The 17,072-nt window shown below is 53.1% G+C and overlaps 1 protein-coding gene across 2 annotated transcripts in view; it reads right to left on the bottom strand.

Moving 5' to 3' along the window:
* Window positions 1–16,977, bottom strand: part of TMCC2 (transmembrane and coiled-coil domain family 2) — a 51,128-nt gene extending 34,151 nt beyond the window's left edge. Inside the window, exons 1-2 of one of the 2 annotated variants that reach the window (XM_004699831.3) lie at window positions 16,388–16,977; window positions 912–1,436 (exon numbers count right to left, since the gene is read on the bottom strand). In XM_004699831.3, the coding sequence (XP_004699888.1) occupies window positions 912–1,436; window positions 16,388–16,594 (732 nt within the window). In that variant the 5' untranslated portion in view covers window positions 16,595–16,977. Of the gene's footprint in view, window positions 1–911; window positions 1,437–15,320; window positions 15,401–16,387 lie in introns of those variants that run through there. The other variant, XM_045298275.1, reaches the window with a different exon arrangement.
* Between the last annotated feature and the right edge of the window lie 95 nt (window positions 16,978–17,072).

The following is a 17,072-nucleotide window of genomic DNA, read 5'->3' as shown; positions in this document are numbered from 1 at the left end:
TGGGAAGAACTGGAGGAAATCATGCTAAGCGAAGTAAGCCAAGCACAAAAGGACAAGTACAACATGAGTCCACTGAGGTGAGCTTAAAAATGCAAAAGGGGCCTAGGGAAAATGGTACTGTACACAAGACTCCAGATCATAAAAGAGACCAGGCTACTGGTTGGATAGAAACCGGTGGGGCCCCCAAAACGACGGTCCCGAGTCATCTCTCATGGGTGTTTTCAGCCAAGCAATAGCCAGATGCACAAGGGAACAATAGCTCGAAGGAGATACGCACACGGTGGAATAGTCAACCACTTGAGATCCACGGGGCAGTGTCCGCCCCAGGGCGAAGGTCAGCGGGCTGGTGGAGGAGGAAAGCCAAGGAGGACGTGGGACACCTGATGTTACACGGAGGACACTGCAACTGACGAGCTGACACAGAACACAACAGAACGACGGAACGGAGAACTGGCGATCCGCTCTGAGAACTTTCACCCAATTCACTCACACACACACACAAAACAGTTACAAAAATGAAAACGGGGAGGGGGTACAGCGGGGGAGGGTTGGGGTAAAAGGGAGGGGATGTCAAGGAGTCTACGTAGAAAAAGAATGTCTGGAAACCGATGTGGTGGTAATTGCACACGTCCACTTGATGAGACTGACCTAGGGATTGATCTACGTACCCTAAACCCGAAGTAATTATCAATCTTTCTTAAAAAGAAATCAGACCTGTGTCCCCAAACAAATACAAACTTATCACTTTGTTCATCAGCTCTTGCCTCTAGCCTGGTCAGACCTCTGTTTGTTCCCAGCAGTAGGATGGCAGCAGCCACCTGAGGCCCAGCACTGGTTCCCAGGCCTAGAGGGTGCCCCCACCCCAGACAGCCCAGTAGCCCGGTCCCAGCATGCCTCCGGGCCCTGCTCACCTTGTCTGCGCTGCTCTCGGTCTCCTCGGCCAGGAGGTACACGTTGCCGCTGTCAGCCAGCAGCAGGGCTGTGTCGGTGGTGGAAGAGGAGCGAGGGCGGCCCTGGTGCTGGTGCAGGATGGCGGCCAGGCTGCTGTCCTGGGGGGCTTTGCGCAGCAGGTGGGGACTGCCACGCTGGGGCTCCAGGGAGCTGCTCTTGGTGCGCCGGCTGCCACCCCCGCTGCTGCTGTGCAGGCTGGCGCCCCGCTTGATAGAGGGCCGGGAGCGGATCTGCTGCAGCACACGGTTGAAGGCGGTGGGCCGGGCGGGCAGGTCGTGCAGGGACATGGCATAGGAGACTCGGTGCATCTCTGGGGAGCGCTCCTTCTCGTCCGGCGAGTCATGGTCAGACATGCCCTGGTGAGGCTGCGGCTGCGGATTATCCTGAGATGCCTGGTGCTCCCTCTCCCGAGACCGGCGGCGGCTATGGAACAGGTGCTTCAGGCCGTGGCCAAACATGGAGCCGTCGGAGAGCTGCTGGATTTTCTGTAGGGAGGAGACCAACACCCGTGAGTGGAAAGCCCTGGGAGGCCGGGTCAGCTGTGGGTGACCTAGGGCCAGATAGCTACAACCGCCCTGCCATCTGGAAGAGCCCCAGGAATGACTAGCGGGTGCCTTCTGCCCCAGTCATGAGCCCCGGGATTGCCAAGAGGGCATTCAAACGAGCATGTGGGACCAGAATGCAGTGGGACCCACACTCCGGGGCTTGGCGGCACACACAGGGAGAACTTGGCTCTGGGGCTACATTGTTCCGACTAATTCTTCCCCCATGGCCCCGCCCTCTTTGTAAGTTAGGCCCTCGGTCTGGCCGCACTGGCTCTTTTAGACCAACGTTTCCATTTCCAATGATGCCTCATTGTGACACTCCCCGGGAAAACCAGGGACATAGGATATGGGTTGCTGGGGCAGACACTAATTGCCTACCCAGTTTGGTCCCCTTTCTCTCCCACTAACCGAACCGCAGGACCTCGATGTAGCTGGCCACAAACCTCGGCGGCGTCAGACTCCCTTGCAGCTGGGAGGAGCCGCATTGATCACCGTTCTGATCAATGAACAGCATGGCGAGGATGACTGAGAACACTTGCTCTCCTGGTACAGGCACTGGCCCTTCTGCTGCTTTGTGTCTGGAATGTGGAGGCAGTGTCTGGAGAGACAGCAACCGTTTTGTAGCCATTAGGCAACTGGCCTGACTGCCGCCTAGGAACTTGATAGTCTGGGGAAGCCTCCCCAGTGGCTGTGAACTGCCTATCCTGAGATTCTTGATGCATCGGATAAAGGGAGCAAGGCGCCCTGGTGGTGCTGTGGGTTAGGTCAGTGGTTCGAGCCCACCAGCCGTTCCACAGGAGAAAGATGAGGCTGTCTGCTCCCGTCAAGATCTTCAGTCTCAGAAACCCTCCAAAGGGTCGTGATGAGTTGAAATCAATGCCACGGTAGAGGGTTTGAGCTGTTTTGTTTGCATTTAACCTGAAGCAGTGGTTCTCAACCTGTGGGTCGTGACCCCTTTGGGGGTTCGAACAACCCTTTCACAGGGTCGTCCGATTCATAACAGTAGCAAAACAAGAGTGATGACATAGCAATGAAAACAACGCTATGGTTGGGGGTCCCCACCACATGAGCAACTGTATGAGAGGGTGGCGGCGTGAGGAAGGTTGAGAACCGCTGCCTGAAAGGGTAGCAGTCCTTCAGTGGTGTAATTCTCAAGTGCCATGCAAGACACCCAGGCTTGATTCCTGGCCAACAGACCTCAGGCGCAGCTGCCACTTGTGTCCGGAGGTTTGCTATGATGTTGAACATGTTTCAGTGGAGTTTGCACACTAAGAAGGACTAGAAAGAAAGGCCTGAAGATCTACTTCAAAAACAAAACCCCAAAAACAGCCACGGAAAATCTATGGACCACAACAGTACAATCTGTAACCGCAGGAGGCTAACACAGGACCAGGTAGTGTTTTCTTGACCGGGGTCACTGCCAATCAGGGGCCAACATGATGGCAGCTAACCACAAGAGTTCATGACAACCCTATAGGGCAGAGTAGAACTGCCCTAGGTAGGATTTCCTAGGCAGACATATATACATGTAAGCAAATCACAACATCTTTTCTCCCACAGAAGGATTCTTGCTGGCATCGTGAGTTATGTATTGAGTTGCTAACTGCAAGGTCAGTGGTTCGAACCCACTAGTTGCTCTGTGGGAGAAAGACAAGGCTTTCTACTCCCATAAAGATTTAGTCTCAGACAAAAAGGGTACCTAAGCAAATGTGAAGAAAACTGATGGTGCCTGGTTATCAAAGATATAGCATCTGGGGTCTTAAAGGCTTGTAGTTAAACAAGAGAAGCAACAAAACCCACATGGAAAAAGCATGCCAGCCCATGTGATTATGTGGTATTGATAGGAAAAGGTATCACAAGTTCAAAAAACCTGCAACCAGATCGATATGAAGATGAGTGGATGCAGTGGAGACCCAAAGTCCACCAGCAAGACAGTTGGAGAGACCCTCTTAGAAGGACCTCATGGAATGGAGGATAAACCCAGGGTGTGGTGTGGCACTGACGAACCACATAACTGTCCTCTAGTTCTTTAAGATTTCCTCCCCTTACTATTAGGGTCCTAACGTGATATACCTCATTGATCATGTTAGACTTGCCTATGTTCATTGTACATAAGGTCTCTTGGTTACATGGCAGTCAAGATAGAGGACCCCTCAGAGACAGTGACAGGAGTAAGGGTTCCCTGAGGGTACAGGAAGTGAGGGAGTTGCGGGGAGTGGGGAGTTGACAGCATTGATGATTGTACAACCAGACTGAACAACAGAACTGTATGGGAAGGGAAAGGATATTGGGATAAGTAAGATATGTCAATAAAGATATTATTTAACTTAAAAAAAAAAAAGATTCAGCCTCAGAAATCCCAAAGAGCAGTTGTCCTCTGTCCTAATTGGGTCACCATGAGTCGAAATGGACCCAATCACAGTGAGTTTTTAAATTTTTCTCCTTCAGTGGGTTCGAACTGCCCACCTTTCGCTTATCAGCTGAGCGCTTCCCTGTCACCCCACCATCGCTGGGTGGGAATCAGCGTGACAGCACAAAACACCTTCATCTATAGGACTCTAGTGCACTTTGTTTGCTGTTATTGGCAGACACTCTCACGCCTGAGACAGCTGGCAGTGAAGTATACAAGTTTTCCTTCTGCACACATACCCCAAAGTGTAGTGGATCGTGTAACCAATTCTCTCGCATCCAGACTAGAACCAGGCATTCAAATGAGTGTCTTTCGGCTCAGATGGGGACAAACCAGAGGCCCCTGGGCTCAGCCAGCTGCCCTGGCTCAGCCTTCCCGCTTTACGCTGGCGCTGAGATCCTCCACCTGCTCCTCAGACAGGACAGCTCAGAGAGGCAGTCAGAAGTCCCTGCCGGGCAAAGGAACACGCAGTCTAACTGCAAGGGCCAGGACCAGCCTTATCTGGCCAGGCCGTGCCCTCTGCAGAGCCTCAGGCAGTTGGGAGGACCTCCAGGGCCCAGAGGAACTCAGTAGAGGGAAGCTCAGAGCCAGGCCATTGGGGTGTTGGTGCGCCCCCTGCAGACCTTCACCTGTGAGGACAGCCCACCCTCTCAGGACATTCTCAATACTTACTCCTACTGGATTTCCCTTTTTCTTCCTCGAAACAAGGTTTCTGGGCGGGAAGCTCAGGCAGGAGGAACCCAAGAGAAACACCCAACATCCCCTAGACTCGGGTCACATGTTACCTCCGCACAGGCGGTCTGTGCAGACAACTGCACACAGCTGGATGTGCACAGACTATAAACCAGCTGTCATCACGTCCCCTTGACATGTGGCAACCCTATGTGTGTGTTGGGGGTGGGGGGACGGTGCCCTGCAGGATTTTCATTGGCTGATGTATTTTTTAGAAGTAGATCCCACCATGGCTTTATATACAAATTTAGGGTTTTCATTCTTTACCTCATCCGAGGTATCCCACAAGCCTCAGACAAGGCAGGCCCTTACCTCCCCTGTCTCACAGGCCTGCGGAAGTCCCACCACCACAGGTACCGGTGGTCAAGGGGCTTTTTGTCCTGTGCATTCTCAATGATTTTCCCAGATCCGACAGCAACAACAGCTCACTGTCCATTGTCAGCTCAGGCGATCAAGGCTACCACCACGCTTTTCCATTCTACCCAGGTCCTCCCCTGGGACTTGCCATCTTCTCAGTACCAGCCCGAGGCAGGACCACCATGAGGCCCATCTGCTCTGGGTAAAATCAAGGCCCCCCGGCAGCCACAACTTGGGAGCACCCTCTGCCATGAACTTGAACCTGGCCGGATCCCGTGGGCCTCCAGCCAGGGCACCACCCACCTTTCCAGCTCCAAGCTGATACAAGACCTCCCTCCAAGCATCTCAGATGGAGTCAGCTGGCTCTGGCATGTCCTCAACTGTTTCTGCCAACTGGGCACATTACATATAACAAACTGTCTTTCAGGCATATTCTATTCCAGATCCTTCCTCCCCGCCCCTTCCCCTCTTCCCTAAGCTGGCCTCCCTAACATTACGGCTCTGCTTCTCTATCCACTCAGGTAGAAGGAGCTCCCCTTAAAGAGAACTCAGCGAGGGGTGGCGTGGGTAGGTATTTCCTCCCACTCCTCACTGGAGATGGTGGGAGAGGAACATCGGCCACCACTGTCTACCATCTAGCCTTGGTGTTGACAGTCTGGATCGGTTTCTTTTAAAATTACACAGCATCGGTTTTCAAAGCTCTTCCCGATGTATGTGTGCTGTCATCCCAGCTCAAGTCTAGCCCAGCCTTAGGAAGAAGGAGGCGAGAGATCACGGTGTTAGGATCTCCATTCTGCAGGTAAAGAAACGGAGGCACAGCAGAGTGGAGGGAGTCATCTAAGACCCAGACTGAGCCCTAGCTCCTAGATTAATTTACCTCCTTGGCCTGTGCACTGACCCCAAGATAAAGTGCCAGCTGCCATCCAGTCTGCCCCTACTCACAGCCACCCCGGTGTCAGAACTAAACGGACATGCTCCACAGGGTTTCCAGTGGCTGGATTTTGGGAAATAGACTGTCGGGCGCTTCAGAGTGGACCTTGTTAGTTCGGTTGACTAGAGAAACAAATCCAGGGACGCTCATGTGTGTGAGAGAGAGCTTTATATCAAAGAGCAATTGTATAGTGAGAAAACATCCCAGCCCAGTCCAGATCAAGTCCCTAAGTCTGGTACTAGCCATATGTCTGATACTAGTCCATAAATTCCTCCTCAGACTCGCAGCACATGCAATTATAGTGAATGCAGGAAGGTCATAGGCCGGTAAGTGAAAAATCTGTGCATCCAATGAGGGTGGGATCATCTCCAGGGCTCTGGTGGCCATCAGCAGGGCTCCATGTGGCTTGTCAACAGGAATGTGAAGCAGAGAGAAAGTGTGTGGCTTGCCTCTCCTAATGTCAGAATCAAGAGACTTGAAGTTCTCAGAATCCTCATGAGACGGTCACACCCACACAGAGGCATCATTGGCTCTGACCTGATTGACAGGCTAGACTCCACCCTTCATTCACGATACCCTCAAGTTGACATGAGGTTGGTTATGTACTACACAGACCTGAACCTCCTCCTATCTTTTGGTTAGTCGTCAAGAACCTTAACTGTTTGCGTGCCCATGACTCTAAGACTCAACTAGATATGGTACTTACCTTTGCCCCCAAAGATCAAAATCAGGATCAAAACAAAAATGCCTGGGCCTGGAGGAATGCAGTCCCTGAACTAGAGTCACAGATCCGCTCAGACTACATTCTAAGGCTCTTAGTCACTGTAGAGCTTCGTTTCCCTTCTACCTTTCAGGTAAAGGAAAGTCAGGGATGGGACTGTGCAGCCGTAGGACCTTCTCCCTGCCAGCACCCAGGAATCCGCTAAAGTCCATGAGAGGGATGAAGGAGGGAACAAAAAGAAGTCAAGACAGGAGGATAAAATGGAATGACTGGCTAATGACCTTCGTGAACAGTTGCCTCTTCTGCCACAAGACCAAAGAACTACATGGTACCCGACTATCATTACTGAGTGTTTTGATTAAAAGTTCTACAGAAGAATCCTCATCAAGGGGGGCTGGGGGAAATGCTGAACAGAATTTCAAATTCTCATGGAATCTAAACTCTCTGGGTCCACGGAGGCTGGATAACCCTCTAAGACCATTGCCCGGAGATAATCTTTAAAGTTTACACTAAAATTATCCCCTGAAACCGTCTTTAAGCCAAATAATACTTCAGTTTATTTAGTAATGAATGTCTGCCTTAAGGCTTTGCTGGGTTTTAAAGAACTACCTCTATGGGATCGGGAGCCCTGGTGGTGTAGTGGCTATTCGCCGAGCTGTAAACCACAAGGTTGGCAGTTCAAATTCACCAGCCGCTCCTAGGGAGAAAGACGAGGCTTTCTACTCCCCATAGAGTGACAGTCTCAGAAACCCACTGGGGCAGTTCTCCTCTGTCCTACAGGGTCACTGTGAGTTGGAATAGATTTCCTGGCAGTGTGTTTCTGCTGTTGTTGCTGTTTTATGTGGGATCAAGCTGACACCAGCCACTCATAGGTTAGATAGGACCCTTGGGGGCAGTGAGATTATGTTGATGGGGGGGACCAATTTAGAAATGAAAGGTCAGAATGACTGCCCCGCTTGATGAACGGAGTCGCTGTCACTGAATTTGTCTGCAGAACTGGTTGAGTTGGAGTATATTCTGCTGTGTATATTTTCAACGACAATAACCAAAAGTAAATAGAAATTACTTTTGAAAAAGGAAGTCAAAGAAAAATGCAGGGTGTGGGTGCTCCAAACACAGGCACAGGTGCGAGGCAGGCCTCTCAGGGGGCTATCTGGGCTGCCAGAAGAGCAGACAGATCTGTCTCAGGAGAAGTACAGCCAGAGTGTTGTAAGAGGCAAAGATGGCGAGGCTTCATCTCACGTACTTTGAACACGTTGACAGGAGAGACCAGTCCCTGGAGAGGGACATCACGCTTGGTAGAGTGGAGGGGCAGAGAGAGGAAGCCCCTTGACAAGATGGATTGGTGCGGCGGCTGCCACCACGGGCCTGAACATAAGAACCGTGGTGAGGGTGGCACAGGACCGGGCGATCTTCCATTCTGTGGTGCACAAGGGTTTCTGGGGGTGGGAACCCACTCAATGGCCCCTAGCCAAAACAACCGACCCTGGAGCTGAGCTTTCCAGCCTGGGGAGGGCGGATAGCGGGGAGGAAATGGCCCAACATGGTAACTGTTAAAAACAAAAACAACCCCCAAGCCCTTCAGCACATACACAAAGGCAGCTACAAGTTTTGGAAGTGAGGAAAACCATGGTGACTAGCTGGAGGGAACTTCACCGCCAACGCAGCGGCGAGCACCACCTGCTCTGACAAACCAGGTTCCAGCGACCAAATGTCATCTGCTCTTCCACACCGACTTCTCCCCAACTGCTAGAGCTCAGTAAGGCTTGCATTAGGGAAGAAGAGTTGAGCTGGTTCAGAAGGGAAAAGCAGCTCACAGGCAGAGCTTGTGTGACCCGTGAGGACGGAGCAAGAAGAGGTGCCCCAGAACTACCAGCGGCAGGGACGGCTTCCTGGGTTCAGTGCCTATACCTGGGGATGCCACTAAGGAAGGGCCACCTTCAGTGGCAGGAGGGGGCCTGCCCTGTCTTCTCTGGGCAGCCCTGCCCTTTCAGGAAGAAGGAGTGGACTTGATGGTTCCCGAAAGTTCCTTCCTGAGAAGGCTGTGGTCTCTGGACAGTTAGCTTTAGCCGTTTTCTTCTCTGGATGTGGGTCCCCAAAGGGGAAGTTTGCTTCGAATTCTTCAAACACAGCTGCAAGAGGCCCAGAATGAAAATACTCCAGGATGCAGCGTCTTTGGCATCCTCTCGTTGGGAAATGGTGGAAAGTTGCTCCTAATTCTGACGGGTCCCTGGGTCCCCCACAAATCACAGAAAGAAAATGGCAAACGGATCCTCAAAAGTCACCCTAACCTAGAGCCGGTTTTCCCATGTCCACATATCCCCATGGACCTGCGGTTCGGCTGGAAGAGTTCGGTGGGGTGACTGGGTCACCCTGTGCCTTGGCAAGCCTGGGTTGCCAACGCTCCTCTATTTATAGGGTCTCTATGGAAACAGGGCCAGCATTAGAGAGCTAATCACTATAAAAATCCACAGAGTCCTACTCTCGGGATAGCAAGTAGATTGAGGAAGTCTCGGGTTGCCCTTAAGAAGTTAGGGGGAGGGCGTGAAGGCGGAGAGGCGCCATCACCCCTGGGCTGGCACGGAAAACTACGATGATGAGCAAGGGCGAGCGACTGCAGCTGTGCCGGCCTGTTGGGGTTTCTATTGGAGACGCAGGGAGGAAGGAATCTTGCAAGCACGTTTGCGGCCACAGCATCCTGAAGCCCAAACCAGACTCATTGCTGCTCCCGAGTCAATTCCGACTTGCAGGCTCCTTAAAGGACAGAGTAGAAGGGTCCCACATGGTTTCCCAGGCTGTAAATGGCCATGGGAGCTGACTGCCTCCTTTTCCTCCCAAGGAGCAACTGGTGGGTTCAAACCACTGACCTCCCCAGAAGCAGCCAAGCTCTTAACCACTGCACTACCAGGGTGCCTTTACAGCATCACAGTTGACGGCAGATCTCAAGCCAGGAGCAAGTGATTTCCCACTCCACATTGTATGTTAATCCTTCCTCCCTTTCTTACTTAGAGAACTCTGCCTGGAGCCAGCACAAGGGGCGAAAGGTAAGCTCAGTCACTGGTGGTTCAGCAGAACCGAGTCAGCGCAGCCCAGCCTAGAAGAGTCCTATTAAAGTGACCTGCAAGGTGTGCCCTCTCCCTTCCTCTTCACATCCCACTCATTCTTCACCACCTCCTCTCGGATCACACCAGCCTGCCGGGCCTCCGCCCACTCGGAGCCCCAGAGAGCTCATTATCTGCACCACTCCTTTGGCAATTAATCGTGCCCTGCCTTGTGACATTGCTTCTAATGCTCTCAAACAGTTATCGAGCAGCGCCACACCCTCTGGCAAGCTGCATCCTCCATGAGAACAGAAGCAATGGGAGCGCAGGGGCCTGCATGTCCAAAGTACCCAGGAGGTCCCTGGTGGTTAAGCACGTGACCGAGGAAACTAGGTGGGCTGCCCAAACCGACCCAGAAGCACCTCAGTCCAGGCCTGGCCACCACAAAGATCGCAGCCTTGAAAACCCCAAGGGGCCAGTTGCGCTCCACACAGTGGACTCGCCAAGAGCCAGAAGTGGATGGGAGAGCAACCAGCCGCTAACAACACTGGGACCTGGTCGAAGTGGCCACACAAACGCCGAGGTTGCTATTTTTCATGATGTGTGTGCATCTGCTGAGGAGAAACTACGCAAGTCTACAAAGCCATTCAATCAGGCGACTCCATCCTCCACGGCTTATCTTTTCCGAAAACTGAAGCTGCTCTATCAGGCAGCTGCTTCGTGCATCTAGCCCAGTTCCTTCCTGCTGCAGTTTGGTGTACAGTCTCCGTAACGGCTAAGACTGAGCTGCCACGGAGGGAGGTGGGCACGGGCCAAGGAGCCTGAATGTGTGGGTTGACTGTTTTCACAAATGGCTGAGGGAGAATGGTGGGGCCCATGTAGTTCCGCTCAGCCTTCTTCACCAGCATGGCCATCACTCCATTAACTTGGCGGGAATGGGGAAGCCTTTAGTTATTTAGGGTGAAAATGCAAATCATGGCTTTTATACCAACAGTTACAAAACCTGGTAGCTCCTGGTGGCATAGTGGTTACACGCTGGGCTGCTAACAGCAAGCTCAGCAGTTTGACACCATCCATCGGCTGTTCTGCAGGAGCAAGAGGAGGCTTTCTGCTCCGGCAAAGAGTGACAGTCTTGGACACTCACAGAGGCAGTTCCACCCCGTCCCGTCAGGTCGAGATGAGTTGGCATCGAACACTGACACCATGGCAGTGAACATTATTTGAGAGCTCGCTCAACAGCTTTGCATCTTTCTTAACACGGAGAGAGTCCTAGAAGCTTGGCTGAGAAAGGTGGACTCTCTGGTCATAGTTCCATTTTTAAAAGCACACCATCCTTCTCTATGGGGAGGAGCCCCGGAGTGCAGAAAGGTTAGCATTGAGTTGATAACCCATTGTCAGCAGTTCAAAGCCACCAGTTGCTCCACAGAGGAAAGATGAGGCAGTCTGCAGTCTCAGAAACTATCAGACACAGTTCTACTCTGTCCAGTAGGGCTGCTGAGTTGGAATTGGCTCTAAGACAGCAGGTTAGTGGGAGTGCATCGGGGTTTCTACAAGAAATTCCATTCCTTATGAGATGACGATGAGAGGCCAATTTTGAATCGCCTCTACGATCACTACTGAGAAGCTACTTGAGCCTCCCCCTCATCCCTGTGATAAGCCCAACCCACTGCCTTCCAGTTAATTCCAACTCACAGCAACTCTACTTCCTAGAGTTTGGGAGGCTGTAAGTCTTTATAAGAACAGAAAGATTCTTCTTCCTCCCACGCGATGGCTGGTGGATTTGAACCCCTGACCTTGTGGCTAGCAGCCCAATGCTTACCCCACTGCTCCAGTAGGGTTCCTCTAGCCCCCTTATGCTCACTCTTAACAAAACAAAACAAAACAAAACAAAACAAAACACGAAAACCTCCTGCCTAAAACTTAGGTTGATAGGCTGTTTCTTGTTGAGGGAGACATTCTTCTTAATGGATTGCCAATTAAGGCCCAATTAGACACACCCAAAGAGAAGCACATTCTGTAAATACTGAGCCGACAAACAGTTCCCACTAGAAGAACAAGGCAGACGTCTGGGGGTTCAGCTGGAACCCAAAGATGGCAATAGAACAGAGCGCTTCATTTGCCACACGCTTTCTCAGCAGCCACCAATTCCTCCCTGGGAGGTGGAGAGAGTCCCTGCTGTCAAAGAACTAATTTCCCAATTCTTCCTCTCCTGGTGCAATCTAAGGCATTCTGCTGGCACGGTGGTTGGTCAAACCTCCTGGCTGCCAAGGTCAGTGGTTTGAACTCGCCAGCCACTCCTCATGAGAATGCTGTCAGTCTGTTTCCGTACAGACTTAGAGCCGGGGCAGGCAATGTCCAGCCCGCAGGCCCTGTGAGGCCCAAGAGACCATCCACAACAGCTAACATGGCACCCCTCACCTGAGGAGAAACCCCAGGCATCACAGTAGGGGCGAGTGAAATAAATGTTTGACCAGTATGGCCTGAGAATGACGCTATCAATATCCAATGGCAAAAAACACACAAATATCCAATGGCCTTGGGCAGATAAAAAGTCTCCCCTCCTCTGATGTCGAACCTCAGAGACCTGGTGAGGCAGTCGGTGCTACTCCATTGCAGAGAGCTGATGCCCGTTGGAATCTACTGGGTGGCAATGGTGATGAAATCTATCCCAGGGATGCGCTCCCAGCTGACATGTCGGGGATCCTCCAGCCAGAAGCTCCCCCTTCTAGAACTGGGAACCTCATGGGGTGGCAAGGCCACAGGCCGGTGAGGCTTTGTGTTAGAGCTCACTCTTTGAGTGCCCAAGCACGCACACTCCTTCTGCGCCATGTGTGAAGTAGCTCGTCTTCCACCCCACTTAAAAACGGGGAAACCCAGAGTCAGAAATCTGATCTGAATCCCGAGTCTTAGAAATGAGAACAAACACCAAAGCACAAACAAACAAATGGGGGCTTCTTGGGAATGTCCGTGTTCCATTTCTTAACTTGGGCAGTGGTGGGGGGATGGGGCATTTGTTTAGCTACTGTTGTGTAGATGGTGCATTTTTTCTTCAATATTTCTTTCTATGCATGGCTTATTTCACCATTGGGAACAGTGCCTTCCCCACGGAAGACATCCAACAGCTGTTGGCCATACCTGCCCTTATCCATGGGGCTCTCCGTGGGTGCTGAAAGGATCCTGGCTACTTGTGGGGGCTGAAGCACCTCCAATAAGGTAAAGGTCATGAGCTGCCAGAACATCCCACAGAGGATTCGGCTGTGGGTCCCTCTGTACGGTCTGGCCTCTGATGGCTCTGCCGGCCCTTCACTGGGAGCAGGCAAGAAAAGACCAGTGTCCGCGGAGTGGGACAAGAAGATCATGCACAGGAATCCGAGGAGGCTTGAGTCAAAAGCACTGATGACCAAGAATGGAATCAGGGAACTCGGAGTTCCCATCTTTATGGGCTGTGGACAACAGTAAAGGGTCCCTGAGGAAATGATGTTTTGGTGAGGAGAAAAGTGTTTTTATGAAAGGAGAACGGGCCCCCGAGGGGCGCCCAGGGAAGGCCTCTGGTCTGCCCCCAAACCCTACTTTTCAGCAAGGGCTAAATCCCTCAGGCTGCACCTGGGGTAGGAGAGGTGGGAGGCCGATCATTTCTTTCCCACCTTGTGCTTTTGGTCCCAAGTCAGGACAACCCCAGCTGGCACCTCAGCTCAGACACTCATCCCACACATCAACATTTCGATCGCATGCCGTCTTTTTAACAGGAGTTCGGCTCCACATCTTTTTCGGCACTTTTCCCTCCGTTTCTCCCCGGGGCTGAGTTGTCTCCCCAGTCAAGACACCACAGCACCGCCTTCAAACTAGTAGGCAGCCCGGTAACGGCCAAGGACTAGATGCTGCTGCTGTGGTGGCGGCTAGTACTCAATCAATTCCGACTCATAGCAACCCGGCATTCGAATAGAACTGCCCCGTAGAATGTTCCAGGCTGGAATCTTGACTGGAGCAGATAGCTAGGCCCTTCCGCCCCAGAGTCCCTGGGTGGGAGCCACCTATCAACCTCTCAGCTCAGGGATGATATTTAATGGCTGTGCCAGCAGGGCTCCTTAAGGTCTGCATAATGGCCACAGATGAATCAAGCCTTGAACACACGTGGTTAAACAGTACCACGGCATAGTGACTACTGGGGCTGTGAATCCGAGCGGCTGGGTTTCTGTTGCCCGAGAGACCGCCGAGATCGCCCCTGAAAAGTCACGTCCACCCCCAAAGTATCTGAATGAGCCTCCTGGGAGACAGGTCCCACGTTCACATTCTTGTTACGTCAGTTTTAGCACTGCTCCTTTAAAATTTGCTGCTTAACTTTTTTTTTCTCTTTTCACCGCTCCTCCTCAACCCATAATCACGGATCCCAGGCCATCAGAGCAGAAATTCACAGCACAGCGCAAGATGAAGGGCCACAGAAGGAAGCCCACAGGAGTCCCTGCCACCCTGGCTGCCACGAACAAGGGCATCATCCAAACCTCTCTGGCAAAGACCTAACGCTCCCCTCCCTGGAGGGGCTTCGGAGAGAAAATAGGGCTTCTTTGCCCTATTTTCAAAGATGACTTCCTTAGATGCACTCAATCTATCACAATGCCTGAAGCTGTCACAGAAAACTAAAGCTAGGACCACGGGACTGAGTGACCAATGGCCAAAGCTTAAAATGAAAACAAAAGCAAGTGAGGACTGCTGAGCTGCCTTGGCTGAACACAGGTGGGTGGAAGGTGGAACAACAACAACAACAATAACAACAACAATCAAACTCATCCCCTTCTGGGACCCCCCAGCAAATCAAGAGCCAGTCACTTCCTCCCCAGTTCCAGGGCCCTTGGCGGGATTTTTCCATCACTGGAAAATAATTTGGGACACATTCCAACATTCTCTTTTCCAGGACAGCAGCTCAGGAAAGTTGAGTGATTTGTCTGAAAGCAGACCACGATGCCCTCATATTTGCGTCTCAAGTCCCTGCCCTGTAAACATGTTGTGGTACAGCGAGAGATAAACAGGAAAGGCCCAGCTTGCTCCCTGGGCTCCCACTGGGCAAGGAGGTGCTGCTTCCTGCTCCTGACTACTAGTCTGAGTCCGAACTGTTGTGGGGGACCTGGGAATATTTGCTCTCAGGATGGAGAGGGGCTGGGGAGGGGTCCTTTTCTCACACCCGATTGCAGTTCTGGCTCAGGGAAGTTCAGCAGCTAATTTCAAATGCCCAGTTGCTGCTCCCTCTGTCCCTGATCAGAATGAGGGCGTCACCAGGAAAACAGATAACAGAGGGGGCACGGAAAGGAACAGCTACTTAAGGTATAGCCCCCAGCCCACGAGCACGCCAAGTTGGGGAGGAATAAAGGCCAAGGCTGGAGAGATTCACCCTCTCACTTAAAACAGGAACCGTGCCCCCTGAGCACACAGGGTATACTCCTTGGGCCTGATAAAGCGCAGGCTCCCCCTGCACAGCTCCCCTGGGGTGGGTGGTGGGTGGGGGGAGGGCAGCAGCAGAACCAGAGACCAGGTTGGAGAAACAGCCACCGTTTATTTAAAAGTGCACCAAACCTGCTCCCCCACCCCCATGCCTCCTCAAGCCCAGACAGGTAGCAGGGGCAGGTAAGGGCATACTCACCTGTGCCCCAGTGGCTTCCTGAAGCTGAGTCTCTCAAGCCAAATGAGGAATATCATTGGCTTGTTCTGGGGAAACTCCTTAGTGGCTGCTGCCATAGGATACAGGCTTCCTTTAACATGACCCAGTCCTTTCCGTTCCCCTAGCCCGACCCTGCACCCCCTCCAGAGAGAAATCTCCCTGAGGGATCAATCTTGGAGGCCTCCAAGTTCCTTCCTGGGGCTGGCATCTCTCTCGGCCCCACGGTGAGCCGGCTTGAGAAGCCCAAGCCTGCACAACTTGGGGCCGCTCCGGCAAAGGTGCATTATTGAGCACGGCTGGCTGCTGTTTTCATTGACAGAGGTGTACATCCGCAGCTCACCAATGGGGTCAGCAGCTCAAGTCCGAAAATACTCGGGCCCCGGGCTGCATGGGAACTGTTCCCTGAGATCCTGGTTCTAGCTGCTGGCTCAGCCTGCGTGCAACTTGAACCGAGGCCCCAAAGCAGCCCAATCGCGCTCTCACCACCTGTCAGTCCTCCACCCTGGGGGTTGGTTCACAGGCAGGCACGGATCTCCAAGCACTGGCCGGACCTCTGGCTCCACCTAACGGCAAGAAGTCCACACCCCCCTTTCACAGATGGACAAACTGACTCCAGGAGCCTCCCAAAGGGAGGAAACGAATTCAGCCGAGGGAACTAACGGTCGCCTGCTCTGCCGCCCACCCTGCAATTTCCTTCCCCTGCCTTCCTGCGAGAAGAGAGGGTGATGTCAACTTTTGAGTTCGCATCTTGGATTTCTCCAGCCCTTTGTCTGCGAATAGCACTTCTCACTCACACGTTATTCACATCATCTCCTAGGATGGGTGACTCACCAGAACACCTTCCGAAGAATGGGAACAGGCACGAAACCTATCTGCAAGTCAGAGGCACGGATAGGAGGAGGCCTTTGACTTCCAACTCCGGATCCCAGCCCACCACCCGCTCATCCTCGGTGACCTTTGCCTCGCCTCCCCATCACTTTCGCCTGCTAGGTGGCGTGAGGACAGCGAAGTCGCTGGGCTAGGTTTGCCACGGCAGGTCTGTTGCTCACCTTTAAATCCGGAGGCTTGCTTCGGGATCCCGGGTTGGGCGCCGCGGCCGCGCCTGCATCCGAAGCTGGCCCGCCTGCAGAGAGAGCACCCGTGCCCTCCCCCGAGCGGGGGTCCGCGCCGGGCAGGGGACCAGCGGCGTCTTCCAGCCCCGTCCCATCCTCTTCACCTGGCTGTTGCTGCAGCTCGTCCGATTTGCACCTCTTCATGGTGTATGTGGGTCGACAAGGGGAATCCGTCCTTCCAGCGCGCCGTCTTGGGCGAGACCGCGCCACCGTCTCCACTCCAGAATGAGGCCGAGGACTAAAATGACTAACGAGGAGGGGAGTCAGCGGATCATCATTTCTTAAATTATGACATTTTTTTGAGAAAAGAAAGAAAGGGCGTGAAGGAGGGGCGCGGAAGGGAAGCCTTGGTTACAGCTTGTAATAACACTTGGTGATGGCCCGGGGAGCCGAAGGCAGGTCCCAGGCGAGGCTGGGCAGCAGAAGTCCTTGGGCAGTCACCGGAGGGGGAGCGGGAAGAAGCCCCGACCCCTAAACTTTCTGCTTCAGGGCATGGGCAGGGCGGAGGGGAGCTGGGCGGCACGGCGCATCCCTCCCGGCTGGCCCGGCCGCTGGGCAGGGCAGGGCAGGGGACAGCCCGCGCGCCCGGTGCCCTACGCGGCCCGCAGCCCCCAGCCCGGCC

The sequence above is a fragment of the Echinops telfairi genome, unplaced genomic scaffold (assembly GCF_000313985.2).
Source record: "Echinops telfairi isolate 266 unplaced genomic scaffold, ASM31398v2 ScPeMD7_7424;HRSCAF=8462, whole genome shotgun sequence".
Classification (NCBI taxonomy): Eukaryota; Metazoa; Chordata; class Mammalia; order Afrosoricida; family Tenrecidae; genus Echinops; species Echinops telfairi.
The sequence above is the reverse complement of the archived record's forward strand: the minus strand, read 5'-3'. Positions and strand labels throughout refer to the sequence as shown.